Raw genomic sequence first — 20,265 nt, 5'->3', positions numbered from 1 at the left:
AACCTATTGGGTGCCAATAGAGCGCCCATCCAGCGCTCTGACGTCTATGGGATTGGAGAGGGGTTGAGTGGAGATACCCAGCTCCGACACCAGGTAGTGTCGATAAAGCTCTCGTCGGCCCCAGAGTCAATGAGCACCAAAAGAGATTTGGCCTGGTCTCCCCACAACAGGGTGGCATGGAGTGGGGTACGAGTAATGGGAGATTGGAAAACCCCTGTACGGCTCACCAGAGTACGTACCTACTGATGAGACTGGTCTTTTTAATGGACAGGTGTAAATATAATGTCCTGTAGTCCCGCAATACAGACAGCTCCTGGTGTTCAGTCTGTGTAAACGTTCGTCTGGAGACAAGCTAGGCCTTCCCAGTAGCTTGTGTTCTGGAGAAGGCTAGTCAACCGCCCTCTGTGATTCCCGTGGGCACTCGGGTGACATCGAATTCTCTCGGTAAGGTGGACGTCGGGAACTTCCGTGATTCCTCGGAGGCGAGGTTGGAGTAGTGGATGAGTGAGTGTGACCAGGACCTCTCCCTCCTACGTTCCCGTAGCCGGCCTTCGATCCATAAGGTCATGGTGATGAGGGAGTCGAGGTCCATGGGAAAGTTCCCTGGCAGCGAGCTCGTCTTTAACCTCCTCCGATAATCCGTGAAGGAACGTGTCGAAAAGAAAAGAGATTTCGTGTTCCAGCGGCCAACATGCGAAAATCTACCGCATAGTCTGCCACACTGCGGGAGTTTTGACGCAGTCGGTGTAGCTTCCAAGCAGCCTTTCTCCCAGACAACGGAGAATCGAACACCACAAACTCCTCCAGACTGAGGCAAATGGTGGATTGTTGCTCCCACACCAATGTTGCCCAGGCGAGAGCCCTCCCGGACATCAGCGTTATAAGATACGCTATCTTCGAGCGATCTGAGGGAAACAAAGAAGGCTGCAGCTCAAAGATGAGGGAGCACTGGGAGAGAAACGCTCGGCAGGTTCCTGAATCTCCAGCGTAGTGCTCTGGAGGAGGTAGGCGTGGTTCTCGGGAAGCCGGGATAGGCTGGGGGGAAGCGCCGCTGGTAGCAGGGTTACTGAGTGTCTGGGGGGTTACCTTAGAGGCTTGCTGCCTAGTAGAATTTCCACGGAATTGCTCCTGCAATGCATGAAAGCGCGGTCGTGGCATTCTTCCGAGTTCTGGAATCCTTCCATAAGGTTTTGAAGTAACTCCTGTCTTCCAATAGTGGCTCCTTGGGGGGAGACAGCTGGTCTGAGTCGGCTGGGTCAGTCATGGCCAGTTTATACTAACACGACTCAGGATATGACCCAGATGCAGACACAGGAGACGGAAGGTTCAATGCATAGAGTAGTTTATTAAACCACAGGAGGTAGGCAAAGGACAGGTCGAGGACAGGCAGAGGTTCGTAACCAGGTCAGAGTCAGATTGGTACAGGATGGCAGGCTCGGGGTCAGGGCAGGCAGAATGGTATGGCAGGCTGGCTCAGGGTCAGGGCATGCAGAATGGTATGACAGGCCAGAACCGGGAGGACTAGAAAACAGGAACTAGAGAACTGGAGTTCGGAGAAACACGCTGGTAGGCTTGACGAGACAAGACGAACTAGCAACAGACAAACAGAAAACGCAGGTATAAAACCATGGGGGAGATGGGAGACACCTGGTGGGGGGTGGAGACAAGCACAAAGACAGGGGAAACAGATCAGGGTGTGACAATGTGTTGGGGTTGACATCCATTCAAGCATTATACTTCAATTTTTACCTCAACATATTATGAAATACACATAAAAGTATTCTAAATATAGGCACATTTTTCTGGGGGGCAATAAGGAGACATCTTTCCCTCACGGCCCTTTCACCCACACATTTCCATTGCAATTCCATTCTTTTGGTCGAGTTGATTTACCTCTTTACCGCATCTATGTAAGATTTTAATTTGACCAGATTCTCACAGCAGGAATATAATCCTGCAGCAATTGGAAATGTGCATTTTTGTGTGGATTATAATGAATGTACATTTTTGTAACGGTTGTTAATTTTTTTGTAAGGCCAAATCAACTATACATTTTTAAATTGGAAATTACAAACTTAAGAAGCCTTTTTAAACATTACAAAGCATTTCCTGCTTAGCAGCACATTTCCTGCACAACGGGATCAAAATAAGATCCTACATCTGTACTACACCTTCATCATACTACTGTTATAGAGTCAAAATGGAGTCCATACTAGCCAAACAATTATAATATGAATCAAAATAATACACCCTAGATTGTCTAAACTCTCTCATAGACACTAGCACTACATTATACTGTACTACTGTTATAGGAAGAACAGGAGGACGATATGCACAAGTTACGTCATCAGCGTGTGCAGCTGAACACTGTATGCTGGAAACACTTGATTTGTTATATTTTACTGAAACATAATCAATATTCGTTAAATATAAATACCAAACTTGTTTTTGCATGGATTCTGCGACGCGGTTCGCTTTTAACTGTTAGGACCGCTATTTCTTGTCCCGGAATCCCGCTTAACAGACAGGTTGAAGCCTGCTTGACAGAGCCTCTAAGCTGCTAGCCATCATGCTAACAAAGTTGGTACCAGATTAGTTTTGCAGTGGAGCCTCTTTGTCTGGAGAAGTAAATGAATGGTTCCAGAGCTGTAGGAGCTGTATAAATTACACTTTGTTTCGGGACAAACCGGATCACTCAGTTCCAATGCGGCAATTGTTTACTTGCTGGGGATTATAGGCTTGAGGTGGCTTCCTTGATCACGCAGGTCACCAGCCTAAGTAAGAAACTGGGGAAAACGCAGAGTGGAATGTTTACCTTTTCTACGCCGGTGGCTTGACGGCGTTCGCGCTTGTTGGATGCATCTCTGTCTTGTCGTTTGTCATTATCCGACTGGCCGGTGTTACCCATCTGATAGCGGAGTCGAAGCAGTCTACACTCCCAACGAGAGGCCCGGAGCGGATACAAACAACAAATAGTTTTGCCGCCCTGGACCCTTGGAGCCTGATCTTCCTGCATCTTCGTCACTGGGAGTACCTGTGTCTGCGGCCACAGTGCTTACTCCTACGGTTTCGGAGTCGACGTCTGCAACCTTCCATCCCTGCTCTGGATTGCTTCTCCAACTGTCGGAGGTCTGCACCAGGCGCCGGGAGCAACGGGCTCAAGTTATCTCGCCTCTCGCACGTCCATAAAGGCTTCCCCGAATCCTGTGAAACGTGGGAGTGGGTTGATTTCCTCGTCCTTCTCGGCAGCCATGGTTTTGGGCAGTTCCATGGTAAGAAATGTGACCGTTCCCAGTGCAAACACAATGTCCTATCCCGGAGCTTGAGTAAATTACATTAATAAGCTGCTCCCGAATGTACTACGTCAGGACATGGAAATCGATTCTATCATAGTCCATGTGAGTTTTAATGACATTATGAAGGGCAGCTCTGAACAGTTGAAACTGGATTTTAAAGAGCTGATTGACTCTCTGCTAGACACTAATAAAAGACCCATCATAACTGGCCCTGTGACCTCTCTGATCATATCTGGCCCTGTGCCCTCTCTGATCATATCTGGCCCTGTGCCCTCTCTGGTCATATCTGGCCCTGTGCCCTCTCTGATCATATCTGGCCCTGTGCCATATCTGGCCCTGTGCCCTCTCTGATCATATCTGGCCCTGTGCCCTCTGATCATATCTGGCCCTGTGCCCTCTCTGATCATATCTGGCCCTGTGCCCTCTCTGATCATATCTGGCCCTGTGCCCTCTCTGATCATATCTGGCCCTGTGCCCTCTGATCATATCTGGCCCTGTGACCTCTCGGATCATATCTGGCCCTGTGCCCTCTCTGATCATATCTGGCCCTGTGTCCTCTCTGATCATATCTGGCCCTGTGTCCTCTCTGATCATATCTGGCCCTGTGCCCTCTCTGATCATATCTGGCCCTGTGCCCTCTCTGATCATATCTGGCCCTGTGACCTCTCTGATCATATCTGGCCCTGTGCCCTCTCTGATCATATCTGGCCCTGTGACCTCTCTGATCATATCTGGCCCTGTGCCCTCTCTGATCATATCTGGCCCTGTGTCCTCTCTGATCATATCTGGCCCTGTGCCCTCTCTGATCATATCTGGCCCTGTGTCCTCTCTGATCATATCTGGCCCTGTGCCCTCTCTGATCATATCTGGCCCTGTGCCCTCTCTGATCATATCTGGCCCTGTGTCCTCTCTGATCATATCTGGCCCTGTGCCCTCTCTGATCATATTTGGCCCTGTGTCCTCTCTGATCATATCTGGCCCTGTGTCCTCTCTGATCATATCTGGCCCAGTGTCCTCTCTGATCATATCTGGCCCAGTGACCTCTCTGATCATATCTGGCCCAGTGACCTCTCTGATCATATCTGGCCCTGTGCCCTCTCTGATCATATCTGGCCCTGTGCCCTCTCTGATCATATCTGGCCCAGTGTCCTCTCTGATCATATCTGGCCCAGTGACCTCTCTGATCATATCTGGCCCTGTGACCTCTCTGATCATATCTGGCCCTGTGACCTCTCTGATCATATCTGGCCCTGTGCCCTCTCTGATCATATCTGGCCCTGTGCCCTCTCTGATCATATCTGGCCCTGTGCCATCTCTGATCATATCTGGCCCTGTGCCATCTCTGATCATATCTGGCCCTGTGCCCTCTCTGATCATATCTGGCCCTGTGCCATCTCTGATCATATCTGGCCCTGTGCCATCTCTGATCATGGCATTGAACGCTTTAGCAGGATTCCATCTCTTCACATCTGGCTATGTGATTATCTGACCCCTAGCGCTAAGAAGTTAACATCTGGCTATGTGATTATTGCAGCTCAATGGGTGTAACTTTTGTTGACCATTTCAATACCTTTTGGAAACATGACAGGTTTTATAAGGAGGATGGGATCCACCCAAATCATTTGGGTTCCTGGATCCTTTCACAGCACTATAAGGCTGCGTTGAGACAATGACTTATCAAAATAGCCCATATTAACATACAGTGGGGCAAAAAAGTATTTAGTCAGCCACCAATTGTGCAAGTTCCTCCCACTTAAAAAGATGAGAGAGGCCTGTAATTTTCATCATAGGTACACTTCAACTATGACAGACAAAATGAGAAAAAATCCAGAAAATCACATTGTAGTATTTTTTTAAATGAATTTATTTGCAAATTATGCTGGAAAATAAGTATTTACTGTATGTAGCTTAAGAAACAAGGTTCATGAAATCAAAAATGTACTAATAACAGATGACATTCATTCTGACTATCTCTGAAACTTCCTTAGACAATACCTTTGATGATACAGTGGTAGCAATACAAGGTTATAACATCTACCGAAAAGACAGAAATGCCAACGGGGAGGTGTTGCTGTTTATATTCAGAATCACATTCCTGTAAAGCTTAGAGAGGATCTCATGTTAGATACTGTTGAAGTAATATGGCTACAGGTTCATCTGCCTCACCTAAAGCCCATTCTGGTGGGAAGCTGCTATAGACCACCAAGTGATAACAGTCAGTATCTTGATAACATGTGTGAAATGCATGTGATATTAACAGAGGTGTGAAATAAATATTGACTGGCTTTCATCAAGCTGCCCACTCAAGAAAAAGCTTCAAACTGTAACCAGTGCCTGCAACCTGGTTCAGGTTTTCAGTCAACCTACCAGGGTCGTTACAAACAGCACAGGAATTAAATCCTGTATTAATCACATCTTTACTAATGCTGCAGAAATTAGCTATAGTAGCCATATCTAGGTAAACCAAAGTTCCAAAGGCTGGGCCTAATATAGTGTATAAGAGGTCATGCAATAAGTTTTGTACTGATTCCTATGTTGATGTAAAGAATATTTGTTGGTCTGTGGTGTGTAATGAGAAGAAACTAGACACTGCACTTGACACATTTATGACATTTCTTATTCCAGTTACTAATAAGCACCCATTAAGAAAATGACTATTAAAACTGTTAAATCTCCTTGGATTGATGAGGAATTGAAAAATGGAATGGTTGAGAGCGATGAGGCTAAAGGAATGGCAAATAAGTCTGGCTGCACAACCGATTGGCAATCGTACTGCAAATTGAGAAATCATGTGACTAAACTGAATGAAAAGAAGAAGAAACTACACTATAAAACAAAGATAAATTACATAAAGAATGATAGGAAAAAGATTTGGAGCACCTTAAATGAACTGATGATCTGAGGCAAACTCATCACAAAACCAACTGATATTACCAACTACTTTAATTATTTTTTTATTGGCAAGATTATCACATTTAGGCATATGACATGCCAGCAACAAACGCTGACACTAAGTATATCTGACCAAATTAGAAAGACAAGCATTGTAATTGTGAATTCCGTAAAATGAGTGTGGAAGAGGTGAAAAAATGATTGTTGTCTATCAACAATGACAAACCACCGGGGTCTGACAACCTGGATGGAAAATTACTGAGGATATTAGCGGACAATATTGCCACTCCTATTTGCCATATCTATTTAAGACTACTAGAAAGTGTGTCCCTCAGGCTTATAGGGAAGGACATTCAACCAGTACAGCACTTACACATATAACGGATGATTGGCTGAGAGAAATTGATGCTAAAAAGATTGGGGGGGCTGTTTTGTTAGGCGGCTTTTGCAATTATCGATCTTTTTTTATTTTTATAGGTTTGACATTATCGATCATAGTCTGCTGCTGGAAAAACATATGTGTTATGGCTTTACACCCCCTGCTGTAATGTGGATAAAGAGTTACCTGTCTAACAGAACACAGAGGGTGTTCTTTAATGGAAGCCTATCCAACATAATCCAGGTAGAAGCAGGAATTCCCCAAGGCAGCTGTCTAGGCCCATTACTTTTTTCAATTTTTACTAACGACATGCCACTGGATTTTTAGTAAGGCCAGTGTGTCTATGTATGCGGATGACTCAACACTATACACGTCAGCTATTACAGCGACTGAAATGACTGCAACACCTAACAAAGAGCTGCAGTTAGTTTCAGAGTGGGTGGCAAGGAATAAATTAGCACTAAATATTTCTAAAACTAAAAAACATTGTATTTGGGACAAATCATTCACTAAACCCTAAACCTTGTAATAAATAATGTGGAAATTGAGCAAATTGAGATGACTAAACTGCTTGGAGTAACCCTGGATTGTAAACTGTCATAGTCAAAACAACAGTAGCTAAGATGGTGAGAAATCTGTCCATAATAAAGCGCTGCTCTACCTTCACCAACACTATCAACAAGGCAGGTCCTACAGGCCCTAGTTTTGTCTGTTCAGTCATGTGGTCAGCTGCCACAAAAATGCTGGCCCTTGGATGTACACAGAGAGCTAACATTAATAATATGCATGTCAATCTCTCCTGGCTCAAAGTGGAGGAGAGATTGACTTCATCACTGCTTGTATTTATGAGAGGTATTGACTTGTTGAATGCACTGAGCTGTCTGAACTACTAGCACACAGCTCAGACACCCATGCATACCCCTCAGGACATGTCACCAGAGGTCTCTTCACAGTCCACCCATGCATACCCCACAAGACATGCCACCAGAGGTCTCTTCACAGTCCCCAAGTCCAGAACAGACTATGGGAGGGGCACAGTACTACATAGAGCTATTTTTAATTTATTTTTTATTTCACCTTTATTTAACCAGGTAAGCCAGTTGAGAACAAGTTCTCATTTGCAATTGCGACCTGGCCAAGATAAAGCATAGCAATTCGACACATACGACAACACAGAGTTACACATGGAATAAATAAAACATACAGTCAATACTACAGTAGAAAAAAAGAAAACAAGAAGTCTATATACAGTGAGTGCAAATGAGGTAAGATAAGGGAGGTAAAGCAATAAATAGGCCATTGTGGCGAAATAATTACAATATAGCAATTAAACACTGGAATGGTAGATGTGCAGAAGATGAATGTGCAAGTAGAGATACTGTGGTGCAAAGGAGCAAGATAAATAAAATAAATACAGTGAGGGGATGAGGTAGTTAGATGGGCTGTTTACAGATGGGCTGTGTACAGGTGCAGTAATCTGTGAGCTGCTCTGACAGCTGGTGCTTAAAGCTAGTGAGGGAGATATGAGTCTCCAGCCTCAGTGATTTTTGCATTTCGTTCCAGTCATTGGCAGCAGAGAACTGTAAGGAAAGGCGGCCAAATGAGGAATTGGCTTTGGGGGTGACCAGTGAGAAATACCTGCTGGAGCGTGTGCTACGAGTGGTTGCTGCTATGGGTGGGTGCTGCTATGGTGACCAGTGAGCTGAGATAAGGCGAGGCTTTACCTAGCAGAGACTTATAGATAACCTGTAGCCAGTGGGTTTGGCGACGAGTATGAAGCGAGGGCCAACCAACGAGAGCATACAGGTCGCAGTGGTGGGTAGTGTATGGGGCTTTGATGACAAAACGGATGGCACTGTGATAGACTGCATCCAGTTTGCTGAGTAGAGTGTTGGAGGCTATTTTGTAAATGACATCGCAGTCAAGGATCGGTAGGATAGTCAGTTTTACGAGGGTATGTTTGGCAGCATGAGTGAAGGATGCTTTGTTGCGATATAGGAAGCCGATTCTAGATTTAATTTTGGATTGGAGATGCTTTATGTGAGTCTGGAAGGAGAGTTTACAGTCTAACCAGACACCTAGGTATTTGTAGTTGTCCACATATTCTAAGTCAGAACCGTCCAGAGTAGTGATGCTGGACGGGCGGGCAGGTGTGGGCAGCGATCGGTTGAAGAGCATGCATTTAGTTTTACTTGCATTTAAGAGCAGTTGGAGGCCACGGAAGGAGAGTTGTATGGCATTGAAGCTCATCTGGAGGTTAGTTAACACAGTGTCCAAAGAGGGGCCAGAACTATACAGAATGGTGTCGTCAGCGTAGAGGTGGATCAGAGAATCACCAGCAGCAAGAGTGACATCAATGATGTATACAGAGAAGAGAGTCGGCCCGAGAATTGAACCCCGTGGCACCCCCATAGAGACTGCCAGAGGTCCGGACCACGACTACATGGAACTCTATTCCACATCAAGTAACTCATGCAAGCAGTAAAATTTGATAACAGTACACCTTATGGAACAGCAGGGACTGAAGCAACACAAACATAGGCACAGACACATGCATACAGACACAATAACATACTCACTATACACACACAATAACATACTCACTATACACACACAATAACATACTCACTATACACACACAATAACATACTCACACGTACACGTGATCTTTCTCTTGCATTTCAAAAATGATGGAACAAAAAACAAATTGCATGTTTTTTCTTTGTATTATCTTTCACCAGATCTAATGTGTTATATTCTCCTACATTCATTTCACATTTCCACAAACTTCAAAGTGTTTCCTTTCAAATGGTATCAATAATATGCATAGCTTTGCTTCAGGTCCTGAGCTACAGGCAGTTAGATTTGGGTATGTCATTTTAGGAGAATTTTTTTTTAAAAGGGTCCGATCCTTAAGAGGTTTTACGGTGTTAATTTTGACATCTGTGGTAATAATATAGAGTCTGTTAGTCTGTTTCTGCTCTCTGGGTGACAAGGCATGACAGACTAATGCTTAGGGTTAGGCATCTGTCAATAGGCTGTCAATGTCCCCAGATCTCCAACACAGTTAGACTGAGTCATCAGTGTCTCATCACTCCATAAACCCCCCGTAGGAGAGAGCTGGCTGTGGAGAAGAAGTATCCAGGTAACTACAAGCGTTCCCACCTGGTGCGTCCCATCGTCAGGCCCAACACCGTAGAGAAATTCATCAAGAAGAAAGGCAGCATTTCCCACAAGACTGGGATGCCCCCTGCTAAGAGGTCAGAGGTCACTTTATAAAAGATGGTGAATGGCATGTATGGGCAGGGTTTACTTCTCCCTCATACCATTTATGTTCCTGGACGAGTATGTTTGTATTGTTTTATAAGCAGTGTTAGTATACTACTACTGACACCACACCCTGACCTTTAACCTCTACCCCTCAAGGCCGGACCTGCTGCGTTCCGAAGGTATCCTCAGTGTGGAGGTGCTCTCATCCCCCTCGCCCCTCTCTGCCAGCCCCAAGGTTTCCACACCACCTGGCAAGCAGAGGTACCGCAGCAAGCCCCGGCACCGCCGTGCCAACAGCAAGGGTTCCCACAGCGACTTCCCCGGGGTTCTGAAGACCGGGCCGGGGGCGGAAGCTACGGAGGAGCAACAACCCCTCAAAGACCACTACCAGCCCCAGCCTCTAGGGGAGCACTACCATCATCCTGCCACCGGGTGTGCTGTCCAAGAGCACTACGAGCACCACCACCACCCCCCACCACAGGGCCCTCTGCTGCCCCTGAAGAACAGAGAGGAAGGGGTGGTCAACTGTGCCAACAACCTGCGTTACTTCGGCCCGGCCGCGGCCCTGCGAAGCCCCCAGACAGACCACCTCCAACGCCGCCTGTCCGGCACCAGCCCTGACCTCATCTCTATGGCCGTGGTGTCAGACTCACGCCAGCGCAGCATCTCTGTGTCAGGCCCCAGGGGTCCCGGGGGGAGGGGTGGGACACTGTGTCCCTGCTGCCTGACACACCCCTTCCCAGGCTGCCTGCACTGCCAGGAGACCCCCCCGGCCCCCAGCCACCCAGAGCTGCCACACTACTCCCTGTTGTCCACCTGTCAGGGCTCGTCCCCCTCCCTGTCCAGAGGACCTGACCCCACGGCAGAGGGAGAGCAGCAGGAGAAGCAGGATACAGCTCGGAAGAGCAGCTTACCCTCTGGAGCTGGCCTCCCACGCAACCTCAGGCCCCTGAGGAAGGTAAGACAGAGACAAAGACAGAGAGAGAGAGAGGAGTTTTACCTCCTTCTGGGAGCGTCAAATATGTACAGTTATTAGTATAAATGCTGAGATTGCTCCCTAACCCTAACCCTGTCACTTCAGAGAATTGTACATTAGCAGAAGCCTGTCTAAATTCTGTAGCCCAGTTCGTTCACACGGCTGACTGTCTTAAAGGGGATGGGGTGGTTCCTCTGTAGCTCAGTTCGTTCACACGGCTGACTGTCTTAAAGGGGATGGTGGTTCCTCTGTAGCCCAGTTCGTTCACACGGCTGACTGTCTTAAAGGGGATGGGGTGGTTCCTCTGTAGCTCAGTTCGTTCACACGGCTGACTGTCTTAAAGGGGATGGTGGTTCCTCTGTAGCCCAGTTCGTTCACACGGCTGACTGTCTTAAAGGGGATGGTGGTTCCTCTGTAGCTCAGTTCGTTCACACGGCTGACTGTCTTAAAGGGGATGGTGGTTCCTCTGTAGCTCAGTTCGTTCACACGGCTGACTGTTTTTTAAAGTGCTTGTCTGTGAAGGAGGCTGGCCAGCAGGTGTTCTAATGTCTAACTGTCTGTCATTTCTCGTCCCTCAGGCTGGTGATGAGTCGTCAGAGGAGGAGGAGGGGGAGGTGGACAGTGAGGTGGAGTTTCCACGGAGACAGAGGTGAGAGGCTGCTCCTCATATGAATCGTTACTATAATTTTCATCACTGCTCCTCAGCTATTCATGTTCACAATCCTCCTCTAACGGGTTTTACCAGCTGACATATACAACTGGATTGATTCCTAACAGTTGTCTTTTACTCACATTAACTCTCTCTCTCTTCTCTCCTCTCTTTCCTCTCCCTCCTCCCTCTCCTCTCTCCTCCCCCTCCTCCCTCTCTCTCCTATTTCTCCCTCTATCTCTCCTCCCCCTCCCCCAGACCTCACCGCTGTATGAGGTCGTTCCAGTCCTACTCCACCTTCAGCTCAGAGAACCTGTCTGTATCTGAGGAAGAGGAGGGCAACACCAGTGACCGCTCCCACAGCGGACCCCTGGAGCTCTTCTCAGCCTCTCAGGAGGACCACCTGGATGAGCTGCTATCCCACACACCTGACATCCCCATCGACATCAACACCCAGTCAGACGGCCTGTCTGATAAGGAGTGTGCTGTCCGCAGGGTCAAGACCCAGATCTCCCTGGGGAAACTGTGTTCTGATGAGCACAGCTATGAGGTGAGGCGAAAGAGAGCGCGAGAGAGACATACAAATTCCAATTGGCTAAACCTAAACTCATCCTCAGCTATGGCATCTTCCCCAATATTTGGAACCAAGGACTGATCACCCCAATTCACAAAAGTGGAAACAAATTTGACCCCAATAACTACCGTGGGATATGAGTCAACAGCAACCTTGGGAAAATCCTCTGAATTATCATTAACAGCAGACTTGTACATTTCCTCAGAGAAAACAATGTACTGACCAAATGTCAAATTGGCTTTTTATCAAATTACCGTACGACAGACCACGTATTCACTCTGCACACCCTAATTGGCAAACAAACAAACTAAAACAAAGTATTCATGCTTTGTTGACTTCAAAAAAGCCTTTGACTCAATTTGGCATGAGGGTCTGCTATACAAATTGATGGAAAGTGGTGTTGGAGGAAAAAACAAAGTTCTTTCCACAGGGCCGTGGGGTGAGACAGGGCCGTGGGGTGAGACAGGGCCGTGGGGTGAGACAGAGATGCAGCTTGAGCCCCAGCCTTTTCAACATATATATCAACAAATTGGCGAGGGCACTAGAACATTCTGCAGCACCCGGCCTCACACTACTAGAATTTGAAGTCAAATGTCTACTGTTTGCTGATGATCTGGTGCTTCTGTCCCCAACCAAGTAGGGCCTACAGCAGCACATAGATCTTCTGCACAGATTCTGCCAGACCTGGGCCCTGACAGTAAATCTCAGTAAGACCAAAATAATGGTGTTCCAAAAAAGGTCCAGTCGCCAGGACCACGAATACAAATTCCATCTAGACACCATTGTCCTAGAACACACAAAAAACTATACATACCTCGGCCTAAACATCAGCACCACAGGTGACTTCCACAAAGCTGTGAACGATCTGAGAGACAAGGCAAGAAGGGCCTTCTATGCCATCAAAAGGAACATAAAATTCAACATACCAATTAGGATCTGGCTAAAAATACTTGAATCTGTCATAGAGCCCATTGCCCTTTATGGTTGTGAGGTCTGGGGTCCCCTCAGCAACCAATAATTCACTAAATGGGACAAACACGAAATTGGGACTCAGCATGCAGAATTCTGCAAAAATATCCTCTGTGTACAACGTAAAACACCAAATAATGCAGAGCAGAATTAGGCCGATAATTATCAAAATCCAGAAAAGAGCCATTACATTCTACAACCCCCTGAAAGGAAGCGATTCCCAAACCTTCCATAACAAAGCCATCACCTACAGAGAGATGAACCTGGAGAAGAGTCCCCTAAGCAAGCTGGTCCTGGGGCTCTGTTCACAAACACAAACAGACCCTACAGAGCCCCAGGACAGCAACACAATTAGACCCCACAGAGCCCCAGGACAGCAACACAAACAGACCCCACAGAGCCCCAGGACAGCAACACAAACAGACCCCACAGAGCCCCAGGACAGCAACACAAACAGACCCCACAGAGCCCCAGGACAGCAACACAAACAGACCCCACAGAGCCCCAGGACAGCAACACAAACAGACCCCACAGAGCCCCAGGACAGCAACACAAACAGACCCCACAGAGCCCCAGGACAGCAACACAAACAGACCCCACAGAGCCCCAGGACAGCAACACAAACAGACCCCACAGAGCCCCAGGACAGCAACACAAACAGACCCCACAGAGCCCCAGGACAGCAACACAAACAGACCCCACAGAGCCCCAGGACAGCAACACAAACAGACCCCACAGAGCCCCAGGACAGCAACACAAACAGACCCCACAGAGCCCCAGGACAGCAACACAAACAGACCCCACAGAGCCCCAGGACAGCAACACAAACAGACCCCACAGAGCCCCAGGACAACAACACAAACAGACCCCACAGAGCCCCAGGACAGCAACACAAACAGACCCCACAGAGCCCCAGGACAGCAACACAAACAGACCCCACAGAGCCCCAGGACAGCAACACAAACAGACCCCACAGAGCCCCAGGACAGCAACACAAACAGACCCCACAGAGCCCCAGGACAGCAACACAAACAGACCCCACAGAGCCCCAGGACAGCAACACAAACAGACCCCACAGAGCCCCAGGACAACAACACAAACAGACCCCACAGAGCCCCAGGACAACAACACAATAAGACCCCACAGAGCCCCAGGACAGCAACACAAACAGACCCCCCAGAGCCCCAGGACAGCAACACAAACAGACCCCCCAGAGCCCCAGGACAGCAGCACAATTAGACCCTACAGAGCCCCAGGACAGCAACACAAACAGACCCCCCAGAGCCCCAGGACAGCAACACAAACAGACCCCCCAGAGCCCCAGGACAGCAACACAAACAGACCCCCCAGAGCCCCAGGACAGCAACACAAACACACCCCACAGAGCCCCAGGACAGCAACACAAACACACCCCACAGAGCCCCAGGACAGCAACACAAACACACCCCACAGAGCCCCAGGACAGCAACACAAACAGACCCCACAGAGCCCCAGGACAGCAACACAAACAGACCCCACAGAGCCCCAGGACAGCAACACAAACAGACCCCACAGAGCCCCAGGACAGCAACACAAACACACCCCACAGAGCCCCAGGACAGCAACACAAACAGACCCCACAGAGCCCCAGGACAGCAACACAAACAGACCCCACAGAGCCCCAGGACAGCAACACAAACACACCCCACAGAGCCCCAGGACAGCAACACAATTAGACCCCCCAGAGCCCCAGGACAGCAACACAAACACACCCCACAGAGCCCCAGGACAGCAACACAAACAGACCCCCCAGAGCCCCAGGACAACAACACAAACAGACCCCCCAGAGCCCCAGGACAGCAACACAAACAGACCCCACAGAGCCCCAGGACAGCAACACAAACAGACCCCACAGAGCCCCAGGACAGCAACACAAACAGACCCCACAGAGCCCCAGGACAGCAACACAAACAGACCCCACAGAGCCCCAGGACAACAACACAAACAGACCCCCCAGAGCCCCAGGACAGCAACACAAACAGACCCCACAGAGCCCCAGGACAGCAACACAAACAGACCCCACAGAGCCCCAGGACAGCAACACAAACAGACCCCACAGAGCCCCAGGACAGCAACACAAACACACCCCACAGAGCCCCAGGACAGCAACACAAACAGACCCCACAGAGCCCCAGGACAGCAACACAAACAGACCCCACAGAGCCCCAGGACAACAACACAAACAGACCCTACAGAGCCCCAGGACAGCAGCACAATTAGACCCAACCAAATCATTGCTCTGTTTTTTGGTAAATTCTTTCCAATGTGTCAAGTAATTATATTTTAGTAGAATGCTATTTGGCCCTAAACAGAGATTACACAGTGGCAGAATACCTGACCACTGTGACTGACCCAAACTTAAGGAAATATTTGACTATGTACAGACTCAGTGAGCATAGCCTTGCTATTGAGAAAGGCCACCGTAGGCAGACCTGGCTCTCAAGAGAAGACAGGCTATGTGCTCACTGCCCACAAAATGAGGTGGAAACTGAGCTGCACTTCCTAACCTCCTGCCAAATGTATGACCATATTAGAGAGACATATTTCCCTCAGATTACACAGATCCACAAAGAATTAGAAAACAAATCCAATTTTGATAAACTCCCATATCTACTGGGAGAAATTCCACAGTGTGCCATCACAGCAGCAAGATTTGTGACCTGTTGCCACAAGAAAAGGGCAACCAGTTGTAAAGGTTTTCTTCCAGGGGTGAAGGAGAGGACCAAAATGCAGCGCGGCTAGTGTTAAACATGTTTAATACAAACACAAGAGAAACACTACAAACAACCTACAAAATAACAAATGTGCAAAACCGATACAGACCTATCTGGTGCAGAACACAAACACAGAGACAGGTAACAATCACCCACAAAATCCCAACACAAAACAAGCCTCCTAATACACTGCTCAAAAAAATAAAGGGAACACTTAAACAACACAATGTAACTTCAAGTCAATCACACTTCTGTGAAATCAAACTGTCCACTTAGGAAGCAACACTGATTGACAATAAATTGCACATGCTGTTGTGCAAATGGAATAGACAAAAGGTGGAAATTATAGGCAATTAGCAAGACACCCCCAATAAAGGAGTGGTTCTGCAGGTGGTGACCACAGACCACTTCTCAGTTCCTATGCTTCCTGGCTGATGTTTTGGTCACTTTTGAATGCTGGCGGTGCTCTCACTCTAGTGGTAGCATGAGACGGAGTCTACAACCCACACAAGTGGCTCAGGTAGTGCAGCTCATCCAGGATGGCACATCAATGCGAGCTGTGGCAAGAAGGTTTGCTGTTTCTGTCAGCGTAGTGTCCAGAGCATGGAGGCGCTACCAGGAGACAGGCCAGTACATCAGGAGATGTGGAGGAGGCCGTAGGAGGGCAACAACCCAGCAGCAGGACCGCTACCTCCGCCTTTGTGCAAGGAGTAGCACTGCCAGAGCCCTGCAAAATGACCTCCAGCAGGCCACAGTCTGAGCCAACTCCCCGGGCTTACCGTGGAGTGAGAGGGCGTCGTACTGGTCAGACACCGTGTTATGCGGTAAAGCGCACGGTGTCCCCAGTACGCGTGCTTAGCCCAGTGCGGGCTATTCCACCTTGCCGCACTGGGAGGGCTAGGTTGGGCATCGAGCTGGATGTCATGAAGCCGGCCCAACGTATCTGGCCTCCAGTACGTCTCCTCGGGCCGGCGTACATGGCACCAGCCTTACAGGTGGTGTCCCCGGTTCGCCTGCATAGCCCAGTGCGGGTTGTTCCACCTCGCCGCACTGGCAGGGCTACGGGGACCATTCAACCTGGTAAGGTTGGAGAGGCTTGGTGCTCAAGAGCGCGTGTCCTCCTTCACGGTCCGGTATATCCGGCGCCACCTTCCCGCCCCAGCCCAGTACCACCAGTGCCTACACCACGCACCAGGCTTCCAGTGCATCGCCAGAGCCCTGTTCCTCCTCCCCGCACTCGACATCCACGTCTTTGGCACCTGGGGAACAGTGGGTTAACGGCCTTGCTCAGCGGCAGGTTTTTACCTTGTCAGCTAGGGGATTCGATCCAGCAACCTTTCGGTTAATGGCCCAATGCTCTGAGAGAGAGCACAGCTATGAGGTGAAAGAGAGACAGAGAGACAGAGAGAGAGAGAGACGGAGAGAGAGAGAGAGACGGAGAGAGAGAGAGAGAGACGGAGAGAGAGAGACGGAGAGAGAGAGAGACGGAGAGAGAGAGAGAGAGAGAGACGGAGAGAGAGAGAGAGAGAGAGACGGAGAGAGAGAGAGACGGAGAGAGAGAGAGAGAGACGGAGAGAGAGAGACGGAGAGAGAGAGACGGAGAGAGAGAGACGGAGAGAGCGAGAGAGAGAGAGAGACGGAGAGAGAGAGAGAGACGGAGAGAGAGAGAGAGAGACGGAGAGAGAGAGAGAGAGAGACGGAGAGAGAGAGAGAGACGGAGAGACAGGGAGACAGAGAGAGACCATTGTCTTTACTTCTTACTCCATATATTTCACCGTTATGGAGACCATGTTACCACCACACCGGCTGTTAAGGAGACCATATTACCACCACACCGGCTGTTAAGGAGACCATATTACCACCACACCGGCTGTTAAGGAGACCATATTATCACCACACCGGCTGTTAAGGAGACCATATTACCACCACACCGGCTGTTAAGGAGACCATATTACCACCACACCGGCTGTTAAGGAGACCATATTATCACCACACCGGCTGTTAAGGAGACCATATTACCACCACACCGGCTGTTAAGGAGACCATATTACCACCACACCACACCGGCTGTTAAGGAGACCATATTACCACCACACCACACCGGCTGTTAAGGAGACCATATTACCACCACACCGGCTGTTAAGGAGACCATATTACCACCACACCTCACCGGCTGTTAAGGAGACCATATTACCACCACACCTCACCGGCTGTTAAGGAGGCCATATTACCACCACACCACACCGGCTGTTAAGGAGACCATATTACCACCACACCGGCTGTTATGGAGACCATATTACCACCACACCACACCGGCTGTTAAGGAGACCATATTACCACCACACCGGCTGTTAAGGAGACCATGTTACCACCACACCGGCTGTTAAGGAGACCATATTACCACCACACCACACCGGCTGTTAAAAAGACCATATTACCACCACACCGGCTGTTAAGGAGACCATATTACCACCACACCGGCTGTTAAGGAGACCATATTACCACCACACCACACCGGCTGTTAAGGAGACCATATTACCACCACACCGGCTGTTAAGGAGCCCATATTACCACCACACCACACCGGCTGTTAAGGAGGCCATATTACCACCACACCGGCTGTTAAGGAGACCATATTACCACCACACCACACTGGCTGTTAAGGATACCATATTACCACCACACCACACCGGCTGTTAAGGAGACCATATTACCACCACACCGGCTGTTAAGGAGACCATATTACCACCACACCGGCTGTTAAGGAGACCATATTACCACCACACCGGCTGTTAAGGAGTCCATATTACCACCACACCGGCTGTTAAGGAGACCATATTACCACCACACCGGCTGTTAAGGAGACCATATTACCACCACACCACACCGGCTGTTAAGGAGACCATGTTACCACCACACCGGCTGTTAAGGAGGCCATGTTACCACCACACCGGCTGTTAAGGAGACCATGTTACCACCACACCTCACCGGCTGTTAAGGAGCCCACATTACCACCACACCGGCTGTTAAGGAGACCATATTACCACCACACCACACCGGCTGTTAAGGAGACCATATTACCACCACACCGGCTGTTAAGGAGACCATGTTACCACCACACCACACCGGCTGTTAAGGAGACCATAATACCCCCACACCGGCTGTTAAGGAGACCATAATACCCCCACACCGGCTGTTAAGGAGACCATATTACCCCCACACCATACCGGCTGTTAAGGAGACCATATTACCACCACACCGGCTGTTAAGGAGACCACATTACCACCACACCACACCGGCTGTTAAGGAGAACATATTACCACCACACCGGCTGTTAAGGAGACCATATTACCACCACACCGGCTGTTAAGGAGACCATATTACCACCACACCTCACCGGCTGTTAAGGAGACCATATTACCACCACACCGGCTGTTAAGGAGACCATATTACCACCACACCACACCAGCTGTTAAGGAGACCATATTACCACCACACCGGCTGTTATGGAGACCATATCACCACCACACCGGCTGTTAAGGAGGCCATATTACCACCACACCACACCGGCTGTTAAGGAGGCCATATTACCACCACACCGGCTGTTAAGGAGACCATATTACCACCACACCACACCGGCTGTTAAGGAGGCCATATTACCACCACACCGGCTGTTAAGGAGTCCATATTACCACCACACCACACCGGCTGTTAAGGATACCATATTACCACCACACCACACCGGCTGTTAAGGAGACCATATTACCACCACACCGGCTGTTAAGGAGTCCATATTACCACCACACCGGCTGTTAAGGAGACCATATTACCACCACACCGGCTGTTAAGGAGACCATATTACCACCACACCACACCGGCTGTTAAGGAGACCATGTTACCACCACACCGGCTGTTAAGGAGGCCATGTTACCACCACACCGGCTGTTAAGGAGACCATTTTACCACCACACCTCACCGGCTGTTAAGGAGCCCACATTACCACCACACCGGCTGTTAAGGAGACCATATTACCACCACACCACACCGGCTGTTAAGGAGACCATATTACCACCACACCGGCTGTTAAGGAGACCATGTTACCACCACACCACACCGGCTGTTAAGGAGACCATAATACCCCCACACCGGCTGTTAAGGAGACCATAATACCCCCACACCGGCTGTTAAGGAGACCATATTACCCCCACACCATACCGGCTGTTAAGGAGACCATATTACCACCACACCGGCTGTTAAGGAGACCACATTACCACCACACCACACCGGCTGTTAAGGAGAACATATTACCACCACACCGGCTGTTAAGGAGACCATATTACCACCACACCTCACCGGCTGTTAAGGAGACCATATTACCACCACACCGGCTGTTAAGGAGACCATATTACCACCACACCACACCAGCTGTTAAGGAGACCATATTACCACCACACCGGCTGTTATGGAGACCATATCACCACCACACCGGCTGTTAAGGAGGCCATAT

At 48.9% G+C, this 20,265-nt stretch overlaps 1 protein-coding gene across 1 annotated transcript in view; it reads left to right on the top strand.

The window, feature by feature from the left end:
* The window catches only part of si:ch211-45c16.2 (mitogen-activated protein kinase kinase kinase 13), a 52,669-nt gene that overhangs the window by 14,282 nt on the left and 18,122 nt on the right, over nucleotides 1-20,265 (top strand). Inside the window, exons 6-9 of the mRNA XM_038982882.1 lie at nucleotides 9,681-9,827; nucleotides 9,994-10,795; nucleotides 11,392-11,462; nucleotides 11,721-12,012. Of these exons, the coding sequence (XP_038838810.1) occupies nucleotides 9,681-9,827; nucleotides 9,994-10,795; nucleotides 11,392-11,462; nucleotides 11,721-12,012 (1,312 nt within the window). The remainder of the gene's footprint in view (nucleotides 1-9,680; nucleotides 9,828-9,993; nucleotides 10,796-11,391; nucleotides 11,463-11,720; nucleotides 12,013-20,265) is intronic.

Source organism: Salvelinus namaycush, unplaced genomic scaffold (assembly GCF_016432855.1).
Source record: "Salvelinus namaycush isolate Seneca unplaced genomic scaffold, SaNama_1.0 Scaffold133, whole genome shotgun sequence".
Lineage (NCBI taxonomy): Eukaryota > Metazoa > Chordata > Actinopteri > Salmoniformes > Salmonidae > Salvelinus > Salvelinus namaycush.
This window is presented reverse-complemented; position numbering and strand designations above follow the sequence as displayed.